Raw genomic sequence first — 20,474 nt, 5'->3', positions numbered from 1 at the left:
CCTTTTTAGCCATTTCACCCATGCTCGTAATTATTCTGGAGGTCACTTCAATTTCAGCCAGTATCATCTCAGTACTTATTCCATCGTATCTAGGGGGTTTCTAAATCCTGATTTTTTAAAGAATAGCTTCTAGTTCAAACACATTGAATTCAATCATGGGGTCATCGAGGTCTTCATCAGCCTCGGGTATATCAATCAAATTATTCCTTTCATATCTCCTATTGATGACCTCACTAAAGTGTTCCATCCAACGTTGCCTTTCTTCATCTTCTGTTGTTATAACATCCATCCCTCTTTTTGATGGGTTTATGCTTCTTCTTCTTTGCCTCCGTAAAGATCTCATGAATAATTCTATGAGCAATTTTTACGCCATATCCACTCTCTGAATTCATAGCTTTGTCAGCCTCATCTGCTTTCCTGTATTAATACTCGCGTCAGTCATTCCTGGCTTTTCTTTTGACTTCGCTATCAATAGTGGAATAATTAACATGCTTTACCTTGTAATTCTCATTACTTTCTCGAAACCTTCAATAATCAATTTCTGTCTTTGTCTCCTTTTGAAAGTATCCCATGTATCATTTAATATCCATGGCTTTCCCCTTGTAATTACATGTCCCAAAACTTCACGAACAACTGACTATGTTCTTAATATTATACCATTCTTCATCAGTTGTCTGCTCATCATCTCTCAAAGTCTCTAAAACTGCAAATTAATCCCTACATTCAATGGCAAATGTTTCTCTGTGATCGTCTTCTTGAAGATTAGTTGTATCAAACCTAGGTATTCTACCTACATTTCCGTTGGGTGCTTTCAATTTTAATTTCAGTGTGGCAATGAGTCTCTACAAATATCTGTACCTCTATAGCTTCTTACATTTCTCAGAGTCCTCCTTCTCTATCAATAGCCATCTAGTCTATTTGATTTTTGTAATTGCCACATTGTGAAGTCCATGTATAGTTGTGATGTCCTTGAGTTGAAAAGAGTAACTCCAATGACAAGATTGTTTGTTGAACAGGAACATAAAATTTGTTTCATTTTCATTTGCAACTTCACCAAGTTTTTATCAGTGAAATTATTTACATTTAGAATTAGCTATATTCTTGATGTATGTACAGATTTGCTCTTATAATTCAAAAAGAATTTACAAAAAATATGAAAATAATTCTTTTTGTATGTGAACGATAATAAAAATACATAACCGCGTCAATTATGAACGTGATCTTACAATAAAAACAAATGGTTCTAACAATAATTTGTAACAAGGACACTGACAACAAATTTAAGACGTGGAAAATCAATGTGTTAGGCTACTTTTTGTGATGTCCTTGTGCTGTAAAAGAGTACCACCAATAACAAGGTTGTTTGTTGAACAGAAACTTATAAAATGTGTTCCATTTTCATTTGCAACTTCACCAAGTTTTTATCAGTGAAGTTATTTCACATTTCTAATTAGATACATTCTTGATATATATACTGATTTGCTCTGATAATTCAAAAAGAATTTATAAAAAATAGCAAATAGCTCTCTTTTTTTAACTATAATAAAAATACACAGTCGCGTCTCTTATGAACGTGATCTTACAAAAAAAAAAATGGTTTTAACAATAATTTGTAACAAGGAAACTGATGACAAACTTGATATTTGTAACTACATCAAGGTAATTCCTCATGTAATTATGATTAACAAAGTTTAAATACCATCATGTAATTTCTGCATTATCTTAGAATGTAAAGGAATTGCGAGTGTAAATGATTCAGGCAGGATTTCTAATTTGTTCCATGGATCCTAGCAGGATTAGCTCGTCGTCCGACGACGAGTCTTGACAAGATCTCCATTTGCGTTCAGCAGCGTAGCAGCGGCAGCTGTCCTCCTGACCCAAGGAGATGGGACGGGTGGTTGACAGACTACTGTCTATACGGAGAGCTCCAGCTTCGGGGAATGTAGAGATAATGTTTGATGGACGGCGGCGCTCGTTGTTATCATCAGGGATAAGCCTCTCCTCTGTAGAATAGACTAATTCTAGTTAGACATTCGTTTACTGATTTAAGTCAGATTATTAATGTTTCCCAATTATGGACAGTTTCCATTTGTAAATACAAGTTATAAAAAGGCTTCATGCATATAAGGTAATTTCTAGGACGTAATCGATTCATAATGATTATAAATTCATATGAAATTCTGCAAGAACTGAATGAAATGTTTATAGGTAGAGTAGTGATACCGGACTGAGAAATAGTAATTGGTGTACCCTTTTTATTTAAAAAAAAAAAAAGAAAAAAAAGCAAGTAACTATTAAAGATATTTTTGAAACTAGAGAATGAATAGAAAGCAACAAGTCATTTTACACCATTAAAAGCCTCACCTATTAAAAACAAGTAAAGTTGATTAAAGCAATATTACAGACCCCAGTACGAAGACGAACTTTCCTCAAGCAATCAGACCTTGAGATATATACTTATAAATAAATATAAAGTTACGTAAATGCTTACATATAAACATATATTACACACACACACACACACACACACACACACACACATATATATATATATATATATATATATATATATATATATATATATATATATATATATATATATATATATATATATATATATATATATATATATATATATATATATATATATATATATATATATATATATATATATATATATATATATATATATATATATGTATATACATATATATATATATATATATATATATATATATATATATATATATATATATATATATATATATATATATATATATATATATGGGTGTGTGTGAATGTTTACATTTAAAGGAAGTTATATAAATATATGAATACATATTGTACATTACGAATATGTTTGCCTATATACATATATTATTATTATTATTATTATTATTATTATTATTATTATTATTATTATTATTATTATTATTATTATATATAATAATAATAATAATAATAATAATAATAATAATAATAATAATAATAATAATAATAATAATAATAATAATAATAATAATAATAATAATAATAATAATTGTACTTCTTATCTTTTTTTAACCTTCATATAAGACAAACTACATGACTTGAAATCTTTGTAGTTTTCTTATTTATTTTGATAAATGGGTATGATTTATACATTCCTTGGCTGATATTTATATGTTCAATATTTTGACAAATTAAAATTTCCTAATCATATCACTAATATACTGTTAGTATATACCTTTTTTTCATCACCTGTGCAATCAACCGGAGGACTTTTCTCTGATATGAATAAACCTTGCACTCTTATTTTTTCTCATTCTCTTTTTCATTAAGATTTGATGGAAATGTAAGAAATAATTTGTCCGTCTTGGAAGTTCCAGCTAGTGAAAAAAAATGTACATGTTTTGTTCCCACGAAGAGATAACTTAGGAAGTTAATGTGAGATGTAGCAGCTTAATTTTCAAAACAAATGAAGGAGTGAAGGTTAGTCTTCAACAATAAATAATATTTTTCTATCAAAATTATTGTCATTCCTTGCTACCTACTGATTCCTCTTTTATTGCCTCAGCTAATCTTATAAACTTGTAAATCTATGTTGATTTGTTTATTTATCAGGGTCTTGTGGCTGCATACACACATACGCACTTGTATCTCCCCTGTATGATAAAGAGCAAGTGTCTGATTATATAAAATTGAATAAATATGCACATACATTTGTTTTCTGTCACGCTCAGGGGGAAGAGGGAATATCCTGGTGAGAGGGGATACCCCGAGAGGTACATTCCGAAACCTCATTCCTTCACAAACTGCTGAAGCAGCGGCTTGTTGATAGCGAAGGGAGGGGCCAGCAGGTGCAAAGGCATTAATCTATCTGTGTGTTCTTATCTATCTATATATTTAGACGTCATTTTCATAGTTCAAGTACATTCATATATATATATATATATATATATATATATATATATATATATATATATATATATATATATATATATATATATATATATATATATATATATATATATATATATATATATATATATATATATATATATATATATATATATATATATATATATATATATATATATATATATAGTTCATTTGCTATTTTTGTTTATTTTATGTATATATAAACGATATAAAAGAAATCAAAAAGGTTATCAAACCTTTTTGATTTCATATATTATCAATTATATTTCAAAGTCGATTCTCCATTGCTCTAATTAACTTTCCTTAGTAACTGATTTCCCGTTTGTACCACTCAGCTTTTCCAACTAGGATTGCGGCTTGGTCTTCTCCCCAGGGTGTAGTGCCCGGAAAACTGGATCCATAATTACATATATTCGTTTCTAATTTCAATTGGATTTTTTACAAAGATATAAATATGTTTGTATATACTCTATTCGATGCCCATCGCGTCTATATCCACACATGTATGAAATTATGACTCACACCCCCACACTTAAAAACACACTCGCAAACATATATATATATATATATATATATATATATATATATATATATATATATATATATATATATATATATATATATATATATATATATATATATATATATATATATATATATATATATATATATATATATATATATATATATATATATATATATATATATATATATATATATATATATATATATATATATATATATATATATATATATATATATATATATATATATATATATATATATATATATATATATATATATATATATATAAACAAAAATGAATAAGTAGAGGTAATGTCCGCATAGAGCAAAATTTAGTTTAAACTGTAAACAAATATGCAACCACAACTACTAAAATGTGATAAATAATTACCTAAACGATGATATTAGATTTTTTCTTTTGTTTCAGTATGAGGCACTTCAGTTACCAGCTACACTCACAAGAAAACACAGTACATTTTTGGCATATTGATTTCTAGCTCAATCCCATCTAAAATTGATCTCTGGTATTCAGTTCGATAAATGTCGCAGATGCTACGAACCTTCAACGTGGTGAGGATCACTTCTCCAGATCACCTAATGTAACCTAATAAACTGTGAAGAATTTTCTTCACTCTTCTTCTTTTAATCGTATTTTTAGCTCTCTTCTACTAATACTATAGCTACCCCTTAAACATTCTCTCCTACATCAAGTTTTCTTTAACGAACATAGGGAGGACTAATCTAAACTTAAACTTGTTGACAGTGGCGCACGCCATGCTCGTGACGTCACAGCGTAGATACGCACATCAGAGGGCCTTAGTGTAACCCCGGCGTATGTTGGTTCTTTCCTTAAACTACGTGGGTCGAGATTAAACTCCTAAACTGAATTTTGAATATAAATTTCAATACTGCTGAATTAATGCATCTTATATTTCTCAATACCAATTAAGGTTTGTTAATTTTAAGATGTATGCCCATCGCACCAGTCCATTGCTAATTAGTCATTTAAACTATTAATTTTTAGCAAGCCAGAATAGGTAGGATTATTGTATGTATAAACTCCCTTAGAGCAGCAAGATTTCTCTAAAGTATTTAGTACAAAATCCTGCCTCCTCTGCACTCCTTGCAACAATATACTGCCCTGTCCTGAAGTCCCGATATGGCACCCCCAATGAAGTACCGTGCGCACCATGCTCCTCACCTGTCTGGAAAGGTGAAGCCAGGTGATCTCTTCGACCTTAGCGTCGACCCCATTCATCAAGAAGCTGTCGTGACCGACTGACCGGCCCGGTCAGTAGTTAATCCGTGCACTTCTGGCTCACCCCCATCCCCCTCTCTCCCAAAACTCGACTCGCAAAGATTGCTGCCGTTCGGAGAGATTGAGAAGAAGAGGACCCTGGTGTACCTAGTTGCAGCCAAAGTGAGAATTTTTGGGGTGAGCCAGGCAAGAGTGCAAGGTGCCAATTAGTGCGACAACCAGGTCAACAGCTATCACGGGCATAGGATTAATCTCAAAGGAGTGCAGGTACTACATCAATGGCCATAGTTATTCCCCCATTATTTAGCTTAGACTAATTTTAACTTTATAGGGAACCTGGCTTTTACACTATTCGGACTGTGTGCGGTGGGATTGTGTGTATATATTTTTTTCTATACATTTTTTTGCATTTTGAGATTAACACAGTCTCTGGGTCACATGGGCCACGTGTCCGACCCTATTTCGATTTTTTATTATTGCAGACCACGTGTCTAACTAACTAATTTTCATCATTTTGAATTGCATTTTTATGATTCTATTTTGTCTTTGTTAAGATGTCCGTTTCTTTGATGTAAATTTGTGAATAAATCAATATTAGGTTAATTAAACCTCCTTAGTATTTTTGCTCCCTCATTTATCTTAATGTGTGAAATGAATAGCTGATCACGGGACAAAGTACCCAATATTTAAAGAGAAAACCTAAGTAAGTCTATAGGTGGTAACAGCGAGAAACTTTGCATTAATATATTTGCTTCGAAGGTAAAGATCCTTATCTTTAAACTTTTAAACTACTTTACATCACTGCTCCCATTTCGGATTTTGTCTGATTACATTAACGTAAAATACCTGTCCAGCTTTCATTGGGGTAGCTGGGACGGAGCCGGAACAGAGCCTGAGAATGAGATGACTATAGACCTGACAAAGCTAGAGTAGGCCATAAATTATTGATATTTCTACGTGTGGAGTACTCCGGCCTCTGGACAGTAAATTTCCCTTTTGTATTTGAGAGTGATGGTTAGTGAATTGTGACAGTAAAGTATTAGCAGGGTGTTTGTGCCCCGAGAGTAAGTGCTCATATCCTCCCCTGTTGAACTTTATGTACCTGTTATAAGGAGACTTTCCCGGACTAAGTTCCCACTCAGAACACACCATAAAAAATTCTCCACATAAACACCACCATCTCTCTACCTTGCATAACGAGCATTTAACCGGATTAAGCGGTGCTGTTAGACAGGCTCAGCGCTCAGCTGACGTTTTCTATGTCCGAGGATCTCTCTCAGCCTTCCACCTACAAGTCTTTCCAATGGGCAAATGGGTAGCAGTGTATATCAACGAGAGTAGTGCCATACGAGTTATCATTGAGAGGATTGATGGTCACCATTTTGTTTCCAAATGGCCGCCGGCCCGACCATGATTTTTTTTTTTTTCCAAACAGATTTAAAGAGGAAATTCCTTTATTACGGCTGCGTTAAGATTTGATGGGTAACTAGCTCATTAAAGTTATGATCAGTAACTGCATACATAAAGAACTGAAATGTTTATAGATAGCTTAACAATAATAATAATAATGATAATAATAATAATAATAATAATAGTAATAGTAATAATAATAATAATAATAATAATAATAATAATAATAATAATAATAATAATAATAATAATTACACACACACGCATATATATATATATATATATATATATATATATATATATATATATATATATATATATATATATATATATATATATATATGATCTGCATATGAAAACTAACTGTTACTGAAATAACTAAATTTTCAAAACTTTCTTTGTGTTAACAACAATGTTCTTACCAGTTTCATTGTTCAATTCGTGCAAGTAGCATACATCCTTTTCTTCACAAATCATTATCATTACTTTTATATCTAGTCTTGTCAGTTTCACGTGTTGATTTCTTAATCTACCGCTTGAGTTATTGGGTCCATTGACAGGCTAGACAGTAATACATTGGATCCCTATATCTAGGTACGGCTAATTTTTCCTTTGCCTACACATTCAACGAATAGTCTGGTCTATTATTTCCACATTCTCAGCTCTCCTTATACTCCTTTCAACACTAAGATTACCTAACAATTCTTCTTCGTTCAAGGGTTTAACTACTGCACAGTAATTGTCCATTGGCTACTTTCCTCTTCGTGAGGGTAGAAGAGACTCTTTAGCTATGGTAAGCAACTCTTCCAGGAGAAAGACACACCAAGATGAAACTATTGTGTTCTAGTCTTAGGATAGGGCCATAACCTTTGTAACACGGTCTTTGGCTGTCTTGGGGTAGAATTCTCTTGCTTTAGGGTACATCCATGCACACTTTTTATAGTTTATATATGGAAGATTTATTTCAATGTTGATACTGTACTAAAAATATTTTACTTTTGATTGTTCATTACTTGTCTTATAGTTTATCTATTTCCTTTCCCCACTTGGCTATTTGTCCTTGTTGGAGCCATTGAATTTTAGCATCGTGCTTTTCCAGCTAGGGTTCTAGCTTAGCTAATAATAATAATAATAATAATAATAATAATAATAATAATAATAATAATAATAATAATAATAATAATAATAATAATAATAATAATAATAATAATAATAATAATGTAACCAGCTAAGGGGACGTCAATAAAACAGTATAATTTTGACTGATCAAGAAAAATGAAAACCTTTGGGAAGTACACAGGTGATCATTGGCTTTGTCTAATGCAAAGAAATGAAAACCGTGTTGGAAAAAGGAAACAGCAAGCAGGTTTAGCCTGCTGCTGCTGATAGTCGTCGCTCATCTATACTTGGGGTCAAGAGATGCCTTCATACACGTCGTAAGGTGAAAGATACTTGCGACAGTGAATTGAAAAAGCGTTAAGCTAGTAGAAGACAGTAGTCAAATGATCCCAAAGAAGAGACCAAGAAATGCTCCTCGCTCTCTAAGTCAGTGTGTTACTAACAACGAAAAAATGGACAATATAAATCTTCCAAGCTGTAGTTGGATGTGTATAATTTATTGCCTTATTTTTATATCGATTGAATTATGAAATTTCATGCTGTAGTATGTTGAATATGTATATATGAATTTTAGAATGTCGAATGTATATCTATTTGGCTAAGAAATAGATGTTTTAATCTAGATTAATCATATTCGTCTTGAAATGTCATCGACAAGTGCTTCCCTGGGAATCTGACAGAAAATAATGTAAGACAAGAGGAAACTACAGAACAGCTACATACACATACTTCCAAAGAAAATCATTATTTATTTACACACAATCTCTCTTGTCATATGTCTATCAATCCAGCTTTTAAATGAATACGAATATCCTACAAACATCTCTTGATGCTGACAATATTCATGCACGATTCGACTGAAACTGTTAAGAACATTGTTGCCAACATAAGCAAACTTTTGAAATTCAAGGTATTTTAGTAAAATTCACTTTTAAGAGCTAAAGGGCAAATAGTGGCATGACATATGCATAGCATGTGAGTGTGTTTATACATACATATACTGTATATACATACACACATATATATATACACACATACATACTCACACATACGCACACACATGTATATATATATATATATATATATATATATATATATATATATATATATATATATATATATATACATACATATATATATATATATATATATATATATATATATATATATATATATATATATATATATATATATGTATGTATATATGTGTGTGTGTGTGTAAGTATGCGTGTAGGATATGTGTTTATACAACCATATACTATATTTACATGTACACACATAAACCCACAAATACACACACACATACACACTATATATATATATATATATATATATATATATATATATATATATATATATATATATATAGAGAGAGAGAGAGAGAGAGAGAGAGAGAGAGAGAGAGAGAGAGAGAGAGAGAGAGAGAGAGAGAGAGAGAACAACAACAAATCTAGCTATATATATGATCTTGCACTAAAAGAGTGACAAGAAAAGTGACATAAGTCAACATGTAACTGTTTCAGTGGTAATTACGTTAATGATACTCATAAATACATGATAGACGTAGCCGTTATTTAAACGCAACCATTTAAAGTAAGGTGTATCCCATACCCAAGATTTGATCCAAGTGTGTGGGGCATTTTTGGGCTCAAGCCATGACGTCCTGATGGAAAGTTCCTTCAGTAGCTTCCTTGGGTATATTTAACTACAGGGATATTCCAAGAGAATTAAACTAAAGGTTATCACAGAATTCGAACTTCTGGTGCGAGTACCCTAAAGGTTTCCCTCTAGGATATCGTATATCAACAGGGGACGTATGTATTAACACGCCACATAGCTATCTGCACCCCATATAGAGTTAACACTTCGATATGAAAAGGTGGAGAATAACTGGGGAGCCGTTCCACAGTTACACTCGTCCGTGGCTGCTTTTGGTACTCGAAACGTAAACAAACGGGCGCCATTGCTAAATGATGTCACATCCGTCCTCATCCTTCAGCATGTAGCCCCTTGCTTTGGTCGGATTTCCCTTTGTGCGATTTTCATCGACTTACATTGCCGTTATGTCGTTACCTTCAGCCTCGCCTTCTTCTGGAAAGTTGAGTATCAGGTCCCAGTATTGTTTAAATAAGCTCTAGCCGTAAATTAACTCCTACTTTTCGTAAAATATTGTGTTTTGTGGCGGAGCTGTGCCGATCCCGGACGCGCCATTTTATGGCGTCGCTGTTCTATTGCATGCCTTATTTAGCTAGCCAGAACAGCCTTATCCGGTCTCTTAACTAATTTATATTATTAGTTATTTAGTCTTCATAGCTAGGAATTACTTATATCGTGTTTTAGCGCTCATCTACTCGGTCGTCATTCGACCCCATACTAGATAGCTAGCTTAGCCCCTAGGCTAGATAGCCTAGTGCTTGTGTTCATGCATGATATTTACCAGTGATCCTAGGTTAAGTTATGAAGATTGTGGCATTATTAAACATATTGTTAACTGTGATGTAAGTGTTTTCGCCTTCGGGGACCATATAGGGGACCGGGTTGATTGCGTATCTTTCCACCCTAACCTAAATGTAGGAACCCCTATATGCTCCCTAATCCCCTACCTGCGGGCATTCCCTCTGTGTGGCCATGCTTCCCCTTCTATATAGGGGAATCTTGTCTACAATCAGAGTATTTATCGCTTCTCTGTCTATCCTAAGGGAATGATCCCCCCTTAGGGTTGCGACCGAGAAATAAGGAACGGCTCTGCCTTTCCTCAGTTGCATCTGGTTGGGTTACTCCTCCCTCCCTGCAACTTGCGATGTGTCTTTCAGTCTACCTAGCCTAGGAGTTAACCCTCCTTCTCTAGGTTAGGCTTTGGGGGCTAGTTCTGTACTTTAATAGTTTGAGACGGTACTCCTGTACCAATCTCATTCGGGTTACCTAACCTAGGTTAGGGAGCGTTCTCCCTCTCCTTGGTGGCCATTCTTGTACAGAGCCTCCACTATGAAAGACCCCTCTTCTTCTCCCTTCCCACCTATCCCTTTGGTGTAGGCTTGCCTATACACATCTGTCCTTAGTCCTACAATTCCTCCCTTGGGTGGAGTGATAGGGCTAACTTGTTCTCCTGCTGAGCTGGCCGCTCTGGTACACATACCCTTCATAGCGTTCTATGGGGGTAGTCGCCGGCAGCGGTCCGGCCGGCGGGGGTTTTCCCCTCTTGAGTGTCCTCTAACCCTCCCTTGGGTTACCCCAGGCACCCGGCCGACTGCCGGCCCCCTGCCGCCGGATGCTATGAGTAACTACTCCTATCATGAGTGCACTCTCTCCGGAGGGATGCCAGAGGGGTATGTGGTCTTACCCCTCCCATCCCTCTTTACCTTTCTCTCCATCTATCCTGGTGCCGGTCCCTTGCCGCCTCTACTGCCGGCGATACCGCCTTACCTCTGGTGACATTCTTTCATAAGATGCCCTCCCTCCTCTAAGACGTCAACCTTCCGTGTGCCGGAGGCTGCCGCCTTCCGTCGACATACAGCCGACGTCCCACCCCTCCTTTTACCTAGTAACAGCTGGCCGACCTTCGGAGCCGTCCACCGGCATGCCGGCATTGATTGCCGGCGGTCTAGGTATACAACCATATACATATCCATCTTATGAATTGATCCAAGCTCACCAGGCCGTCAGCCTTCGGCTGCCGGAGCCGCCGCCTCCTGCCGGGGACCCGCCGCTGTGCCGACGGTCGCCACGATGGTATTATATTTAGATACTCAATGTGTCTGTCTTGATGCCTTCCACCCTGCTGGACCGGCCTCCGGCATTCCGTCGGTCTGCCGGCACCCTCCGGAAACATTAAGGGACATGCACCCCTTCTCATACCTGCCGACAATATGCCGACAGTCAACATACTGCAGCTAGATGGCTTAGCCACTTCTATATATAGGTATTGTCTTACCATCTAGATCTGTGGGTATGCTGTTTGATTGCACATTACAATATTCCAGCATACTCTGTGCGTCTTAGTGCAGCCGATTGCCGGAACCTATATCTAATAAGGGATTTCCCCTATTCCCCTTCTACTCCAGGGATCTGAGTGATCTCAGTCCCTGCTACACCTCGCGGACAATTTCTGTTAGAGGCTTAGCTTCTACCCACCACGGCTTATCCATATGGATTTCCGTTTTGTTACCTTCGGCCACAAAAGAAATTGCCTACTGATAAGGTTACGGTAACCGACTGGGCGGGATTCACAAGTATGTGTCTATCTACTTCCTTTCCTGCTCTCTACTCTCAGGCATTATAATACCTTATGAATCGTTTTAATGCTTAAAAACTTAGATTAAGTTATCTTAATTTTAGAGTAATGTAAGTCATTCTTATGCCTTCCATGTACTCATGATCTCTTTCTTTTACAGGAGGAGTATATGAAGTGCGAAAGCAACATTTGCGGAGTGAAGCGCCCGGACTTCTACGGGCACAAGGCGTGCCGGACCCACGCCCCCTGCGCCGCCGAGAAAGGCGACCTGAAATACTGGGACCCGCAGCACTGTACAGTCTGCAAGAGTCGTCTGGTCGAAGCGTTCGACGATCCTCTTCCAGCGGAGGCAAGGGACAACGCTCAAGAGAAGCTACGCAAGTGGGTGCGTGGCTTCCAGAAGAACGCCACCGGACCGTATCTCGCCAGCGAAGATTTGAGGGCCTTGCTGTTTCCAAAGGCATCTAAAGACTCCGTGGTTCCCAGTGATCAGATCCCCACCGTCCAGATCGTGGTGGAACCTGATATCGTCATGGCCCAGTCCATGCATGAGTGCCACTTAGATTCCGATAACGTGGAACGTATGTCGGAAGCGTCGGAAGGGACGGAAAGGAACCTCATGGGCGAGGAGCTCAACTATGAGGAAGATCAGGTGGAATACCCTGATTCGGAGCATGAGGTCGCTCCCACTCCTACTCCTGCATCGACTCCTGCACCATCCGAGGAACCTGTTCCTTCGACTTCTGCCACCCCGGACCCTCTTCCATCAGGCACTCAGGAGGTCTTCAAGATGCTTGAAGCCCTCATGGAAAGAAAACTTTGTGGGACCCAGGAGCAATTCAGGTCTACCCTAGTGAGTTTTAAACAACCGAAACGGATTTCGGTTAAGGACCTCCCCTCTTGCTCGGATACTAACCCATGGAGGTATGCCGAGCATATGCCGATTACAACTGGTAAGATCTTCATCAGTGAGAAGGTCGGCTTGATCTTGTTGGAAGAAGTGGAATTCTTCCCGAATTTCGAGGCTTATCCGGACTGTTACGTCCGGCTCAGGTCCGAACCAGCCTCAAAGGAAGAGACCGAACCGAAGGAAGTAATCGTGTTCGATCTCGCGAAGGCCCAGGCTATGCTAGCCAGTGCGGTGAAGAGTAGGGGTTTCACCAACTCCAAGATGCCGGCGCTCAGCAAGAAGCACCCAACCTTTGTTGCGCTGAATGATGCGACCTTCCCCTTTATAGAAAAGGCCTTCAGTGCGGTCTTGAAAGCTGTGGAAGAAGGGAAACCTTGCCCTGTACTGGAGGAGTGCAGACCCTTCTCCCTCACCGTCCCCCCCGATGATAGACACTGGAAAGACGTCCAGTCAACCTTCATGGTGGGGAAGTTAGAGCCTGACGTAGCCGGTCGTCAGTTCAATGAGGACCTCCCAAGGCTAAATGATCACCTCCCTCGTAGGGAACAGGATACGAAGGAGAGGCTTGCCGCATCGCTGTCCCTCCAGGTACAGCTCGAACTTATGGCCGGAGACACTAGAGTCCCGGACTTCTACATGGTCCTAGCCAAAATGCATTTGGCAACGGTGACTAAGGACCTGTACAGCTTCACTAAGGCTCGCAGAGCCTGTCGTGAATTCGTGTTTGCCAGCGCGACGGTAAAACACGTACCCCGGAGGCTGATTTCCTCCAATATCTGGGGTAAATATCTCTTTCCCTCCTCCCTGGTGAAAGAGATTGCCGACAAGGCCGCCACGGGGAACAGGAAACTTCTCCACGAGTGGGGCATGTCAAAGAAAAGGAAATCCTCTCAGGACGATGGCCCTCAACCTAAGAGGAAGTCCTAGAAACCAAAACCACAGCAACGTCAACAGAGATGGCAGTTTCCGGGTTCCGCTACTCCCCCAGTGGCAGCACAGCCACAGCAGACCTTTCAGTTGGTCACCCAGCCGGTGGTGTCGCAGTCACCGGTCTTTACCCCTGCATTCGAGCAACATGCTACTACCTTTCGTCCCAGAGGAAGGGGCTCAAGCAGAGGTTCCGGCAGAGATTCGTCTCGCCGCCCCTCCAGAGGCAGAGGAGGAAGGGGAGCTAGCGGCCGAGGTGGCAAACCCTCGGGACACCAGAAGCAATGAAGTGCTTCCGGTGGGAGGAAGACTCCGCCAATTCCAGGATCGTTGGACCTTCGACCCCTGGGCACACAGCATCGTCAAGAAGGGACTAGGCTGGAGCTGGATGCAACCACCCCCAGCCTTCCAGCAATTCTTCCAACAGTCAACCCCCCTCCTGGAAGAATACGTCCTAGAACTCTTGAACAAGAAGGTGATCAGGAGGGTAAAGTCAACCAGGTTCCAAGGGAGACTATTTTGCGTTCCCAAGAAGGACTCCGACAAACTCAGAGTCATTCTAGACTTATCCCCCCTCAACAAGTTCATTGCGAACAAAAAGTTCAAGATGCTGACTCTCCAACAAATAAGGACCCTTCTGCCTCAAGGGGCCTACACGGTCTCCATAGACCTGGCGGATGCCTACTGGCACGTTCCTATGAATCATCACGCTTCCTCCTACTTAGGATTTCGACTCCAAAGGAAAAGTTACGCCTTCAGGGCCATGCCCTTCGGGCTCAACGTGGCTCCACGGATCTTCACCAAGCTGGCAGACGCCATCGTCCAACAGCTCCGCCTTCGCGGCGTCCAAGTGATGGCTTACCTAGACGACTGGCTGGTCTAGGCGACATCGCCCGAAGATTGTGTAAGAGCCTGCATCAAAGTCACCCAGTTCTTAGAACATCTGGGATTCAAGATAAACGCCGAGAAATCTCGCCTCTCTCCAGCTCATAAGTTCCAATGGTTGGGAATCCATTGGGATCTTCAGTCACACAGCCTTTCCATCCCGCAGAAGAAAAGGAAGGAAATAGCAGGGTCTGTCAGAAGACTGCTGAAATCCAAACGGATCTCAAGACGACAGCAGGAACAAGTTCTAGGCTCTCTACAGTTCGCCTCTGTGACAAACCTAGTGCTTCGCGCACAGCTAAAGGATGCCGCAGGGGTCTGGAGACGTTCCGCATCCATCGCTCGAAGAGACCTCAAGAGACGGCTCCCAAACAGACTTCGCTTACTATTAAAGCCGTGGTCGGAAGCAAAGGCCCTGAAAAGGTCCATTCCTCTTCAACACCCGCCTCCATCGATCAACATTCACATGGACGCTTCACTGGAGGGTTGGGGAGGTCACTCCCACCAACGACAGGTTCAGGGAACATGGTCTCCCCTATTCAAGACGTTTCACATCAACATCTTGGAGGCCATGGCGGTTCTTCTCACCCTGAAGAAACTCTCCCCGCCTTCCTCGATCCACATCCGTCTGACTCTGGACAACTCGGTGGTAGTCAGATGTCTCAATCGTCAGGGCTCAAGATCGCCCCAGATAAATCAGGTACTTCTTCCAATCTTTTGTCTGGCAGAAAGGAAGAAATGGCACCTGTCTGCAGTTCACCTACAAGGATTCCGCAACGTGACGGCGGACGCTCTATCACGGACAAGCCCAATAGAGTCGGAATGGTCTCTAGACGCAAGATCATTCTCCTTCATCTCTCGCCAAGTCCCGGAACTTCAGATCGATCTCTTCGCAACGAGCGACAACAATCAACTTCCTCGATATGTGGCCCCGTACGAGGACCCCAAGGCAGAAGCAGTGGATGCCATGTCACTGGATTGGAACAGATGGTCCAGGATATACCTGTTCCTCCCCCGAACCTTCTGCTGTAAGTCCTCTCCAAACTGAGAACCTTCAAAGGGACAGTGGCCCTAGTGGCTCCCAAGTGGCCCCGGAGCAATTGGTACCCCCTGGTCCTGGAGCTGCAGCCCACGCTGATCCCCCTACCGGGCACAGTTCTCTCTCAACAAGTACAGAAGTCGACTGTCTTCGCTTCATCACTGAAAGTCAGGGACCTTCATCTCATGATTTTCTCTCCCTGACCGCAAAGAAAAGGTTTGGGATCTCGAAGAAAAGTCTAGACTTCCTAGAGGAATACAAGACCGAATCCACACGACGGCAATACGAATCTTCCTGGAAAAAGTGGGTCTCGTTCGTCAAAGCAAAAAACCCTACGGAAATCACCATTGATTTTTGCATGTCCTTCTTCATTCACCTTCATGGACAAGGCTTAGCGGCCAACACGATTTCCACCTGCAAATCGGCTTTGACTAGACCACTACTGTACGCTTTCCAGATTGATCTGTCCAGCGATATCTTCAATAAACTGCCAAAGGCATGCGCTAGACTACGCCCAGCACCTCCGCCAAAACCTATCTCCTGGTCCCTGGACAAGGTGCTCCATTTTGCCTCTAACCTGGACAACGATTCGTGCCCTCTAAAGGACCTGACTCAAAAAGTTATCTTCCTTTTTGCTCTCGCCTCGGGAGCCCGAGTCAGCGAAATAGTGTCATTGTCAAGAGACGAGGGTCATATCCTGTTCGCAGACACAGGAGAACTTACCCTCTTCCCTGATCCGACGTTTCTCGCAAAGAATGAATTACCCACCAAGAGATGGGGCCCTTGGAGAATCTGCCCCCTGAAGGAAGATGTCTCTCTATGCCCAGTGGAGAGTCTTAAGGTCTATCTTCGAAGAACTTCAGACTTCGGTGGAGGTCAACTCTTCAAAGGAGAAACATCGGGTAGCGACCTGTCACTGAAACAACTAAGAGCGAAAATCACCTACTTCATTCGCAGAGCGGATCCTGACAGTACACCCGCAGATCATGATCATAGAAAAGTCGCGTCTTCTCTGAATTTCTTCCAGAGCATGGATTTCGAAAGCCTCAAGAGCTTCCCAGGGTGGAAATCGTCGCGCGTTTTCTTCAAGCACTACGCGAAGCAAGTGCATGAAGTTAAACATTTCGTGGTAGCCGCAGGTAGTGTTATGAAACCTGCCGTTTAACTCTGCATAGAACAGCGAGTTACTTGGGACTTTAACTCTACGGGTGCCTGTGTTGACCCTTGTGTGATACATAGTGATTTCTAATAGACTGTTCTTATCAAGGTGAAATGTCATAGACTTCACATGAGTGCCACATGCCCTAGGGCATGATGTGTTTTTCCTTGAAAAAGACTGACGTTCCTCCAGAACTTGTGTTTCTAAAAGTGAAATTTCTTTCAGATTCAAAATTGAAGTCTTTTATTTTCTATGTACATTATTCTTATTATTGTAAATTAAATTTACACCTTTTATTGCAATTGTTATCACTATAATCTGCAATCTATGAAATAAAATGTCTATTTTATTACATGTGCGTCTCTCTCCGCTCCTATTATCATTATGAAATACATGATTGTCATAGTTTCATTTACCCCTTCCCTTTGGAATGAGAAGAATAATATAAATTTACCTGTATTATATACTCACTCATGCTGTGTAATATTCCTACTTGAATACTTACCTTCATCCTGCCTTCGAGACCAGATTGATCTCTCCTCCATGGAGTGTTGTGATTAATTATCACTTGTCTATACTTGAGAATATTCCTACCCGGATATTAACCTTCTGTCTTGTCTCCGAGTCCTGCACGAACTCTCCGCAGGGTGAGTAGCCCTTCAATGATCACTTCGGATTTTGGTATGATCCGCCGGGACCTCTCTGCCAGGGGGGCAGGAAGCTGGATCCCCACGGAAACTCTAGCGAGGACACATTACATACCTCTATTCGGAGCACTTGGCACTTACTTAAAAAGGGGAAATTTTCCACGATACATTAATTCTCTGGTACACTTCCATCAGGACGTCATGGCTTGAGCCCAAAAAACGAATTTTGAGCGAAGCGAAAAATCTATTTTTGGGTGAGATAGCCATGACGTCCTGATGGACCCTCCCGTCTATTCTAGTCCAGCCTTTCAGGCCCCGCCCTGTCCTGCTGTATCATGGAGATTAGCAAGAAGCTGGCCTCAGGATGAGGACTGACGTGACGTCATTTAGCAATGGCGCCCGTTTGTTTACGTTTCGAGTACCAAAAGCACCCACGGACGAGTGTAACTTTGGAACGGCTCCCCAGTTATTCTCCACCTTTCCATATCGAAGTGTTAACTCTATATGGGGTGCAGATAGCTATGTGGCGTGTTAATACATACGTCCCCTGTTGATATACGATATCCTAGAGGGAAACCTTTAGGGTACTCGCACCAGAAGTTAGAATTCTGTGATAACCTTTAGTTTAATTCTCTGGGAATATCCCTGTAGTTAAATATACCCAAGGAAGCTACTGAAGGAACCTTCCATCAGGACATCATGGCTATCTCACCCAAAAATAGATTTTTCGCTTCGCTCAAAATCCGTTTTATCACCTGCTAGAATGCAATCTCCAAAGACCAAAAAATAATGTATAGACTTGGCACAGAAGATTCGAAACAGTCGTGGAAGGATACCATGTGGGAGTTTACAAGGTGATTCGAAACTTCATTAATGAAAGACCATCACACAGTCCAAGAGGTACAAGGATTAACTTCAGGTATTTATCGGAGGAAAGGGAAGAGGGAGCAAACTCAAAGACTAAATAAACTCGCAACAGTTTTAAGGGAAAGAAAGTTGCCTCAATAAATGATTATATTCTAGGAATTGCTCACAACTGATATTTTAGCTATTGTAATAGTCATCATAATGACGAAGAACCTGTTGAATATAGAGTGTTTGTTTATCTACTACATTTTAAAAATACATGTAGATATTTTAAGTATTTTTGCGTAATTAATGATAATGAAGTTAATAAACGTGGACTTTTATCTGCTTATACATTTCAAACATAAACGTTTAGATATCTTTAGACTATATTTTGATTCGATGTTTATGTTTATATATGTAAGTCCCCGAATCAGACAGACGGCAAGCAAACGTTGTCAAGAGCAAAATCTTATTATCCCATAAATGTCCTCTAATATGACACTTCTTTAATGACTATTTTTGTAACTTTTGTTATGTCATTCTATTGAAAGGATCCCATATATATATATATATATATATATATATATATATATATATATATATATATATATATATATATATATATATATATATATATATATATATATATATATACATATATATATATATATATATATATATATATATATATATATATATATATATATATATATATATATATATATATATTAATTACGTTGCATAATATTACATTCTATAATATAAGTGATTTATGTTAGCTACATGAAAAAATTTAACATTTATTTTTTTTTCTAAATGCCAATATTATGTATTCTTTTGTGATTATCTTACTCTTCTTACCTTGCGATGCTTTCAATTCGATTAATATTTTTATTTGCCTGTCTTTGCATAGCTTATACCTACTTCTCTTCAAAGATATCAAACAGATAAACCTACTGTACTACGCTCTTTTTGTGAAACCAGACAAAATATCCCTGCGGTGTTTTTGTATATTATATTATTATCGCTATTATCAAGCTGTCTATAAACATTTCAGGTCTTCATGAATGAAGTTAATGATAACATCTTTTATGAGCTAGTTACCCATCAAATCTTAACGCATCCAATAAGAAGGAGTTACCCTTTAAATCTGTTTTCTCTGCACGAAGCCCAGCCCCAATCTGCACTCCTGTTTGGGAAAAAAAAATTTCGCGGCCCGGCCGGCTACCAGCCAACCAGTGTCTCAGCGGCCAGTGGCCGGCAAGACCAATTATTATGTCCACACTCTTTATTTTTGTTTTACATATAATTAGTGACGTGCTGTTCTGCTTATGAGTGTGGCAATAGACATGAGAAAGCATATAAAATCTTTAGATTTCCACGTAATACTGCATCTCTTTCAATTCTATTAGGCATACTTTCCTTCAGATCCTTTTAGTCTCTCTCTCTCTCTCTCTCTCTCTCTCTCTCTCTCTCTCTCTCTCTCTCTCTCTCTCTCTCTCTTTTGATCAAAGCCTGCTATTCCTGTGTGCGCCTCTTTCTATTCTACTTTCCTTTTTTAATACGAATACTTTCTCAGCGTTTAATGCATCAC

At 39.2% G+C, this 20,474-nt stretch overlaps 1 protein-coding gene across 1 annotated transcript in view; it reads right to left on the bottom strand.

The window, feature by feature from the left end:
- Positions 1-1,755: 1,755 nt before the first annotated feature.
- The window catches only part of LOC137655320 (uncharacterized), a 436,860-nt gene continuing 418,141 nt past the window's right edge, over positions 1,756-20,474 (bottom strand). The window contains exon 7 of the mRNA XM_068389208.1: positions 1,756-2,003. Coding sequence (XP_068245309.1) covers positions 1,756-2,003 — 248 coding nt within the window. The remainder of the gene's footprint in view (positions 2,004-20,474) is intronic.

Source organism: Palaemon carinicauda, chromosome 16 (genome assembly GCF_036898095.1).
Source record: "Palaemon carinicauda isolate YSFRI2023 chromosome 16, ASM3689809v2, whole genome shotgun sequence".
NCBI classification, from domain to species: Eukaryota; Metazoa; Arthropoda; class Malacostraca; order Decapoda; family Palaemonidae; genus Palaemon; species Palaemon carinicauda.
This window is presented reverse-complemented; position numbering and strand designations above follow the sequence as displayed.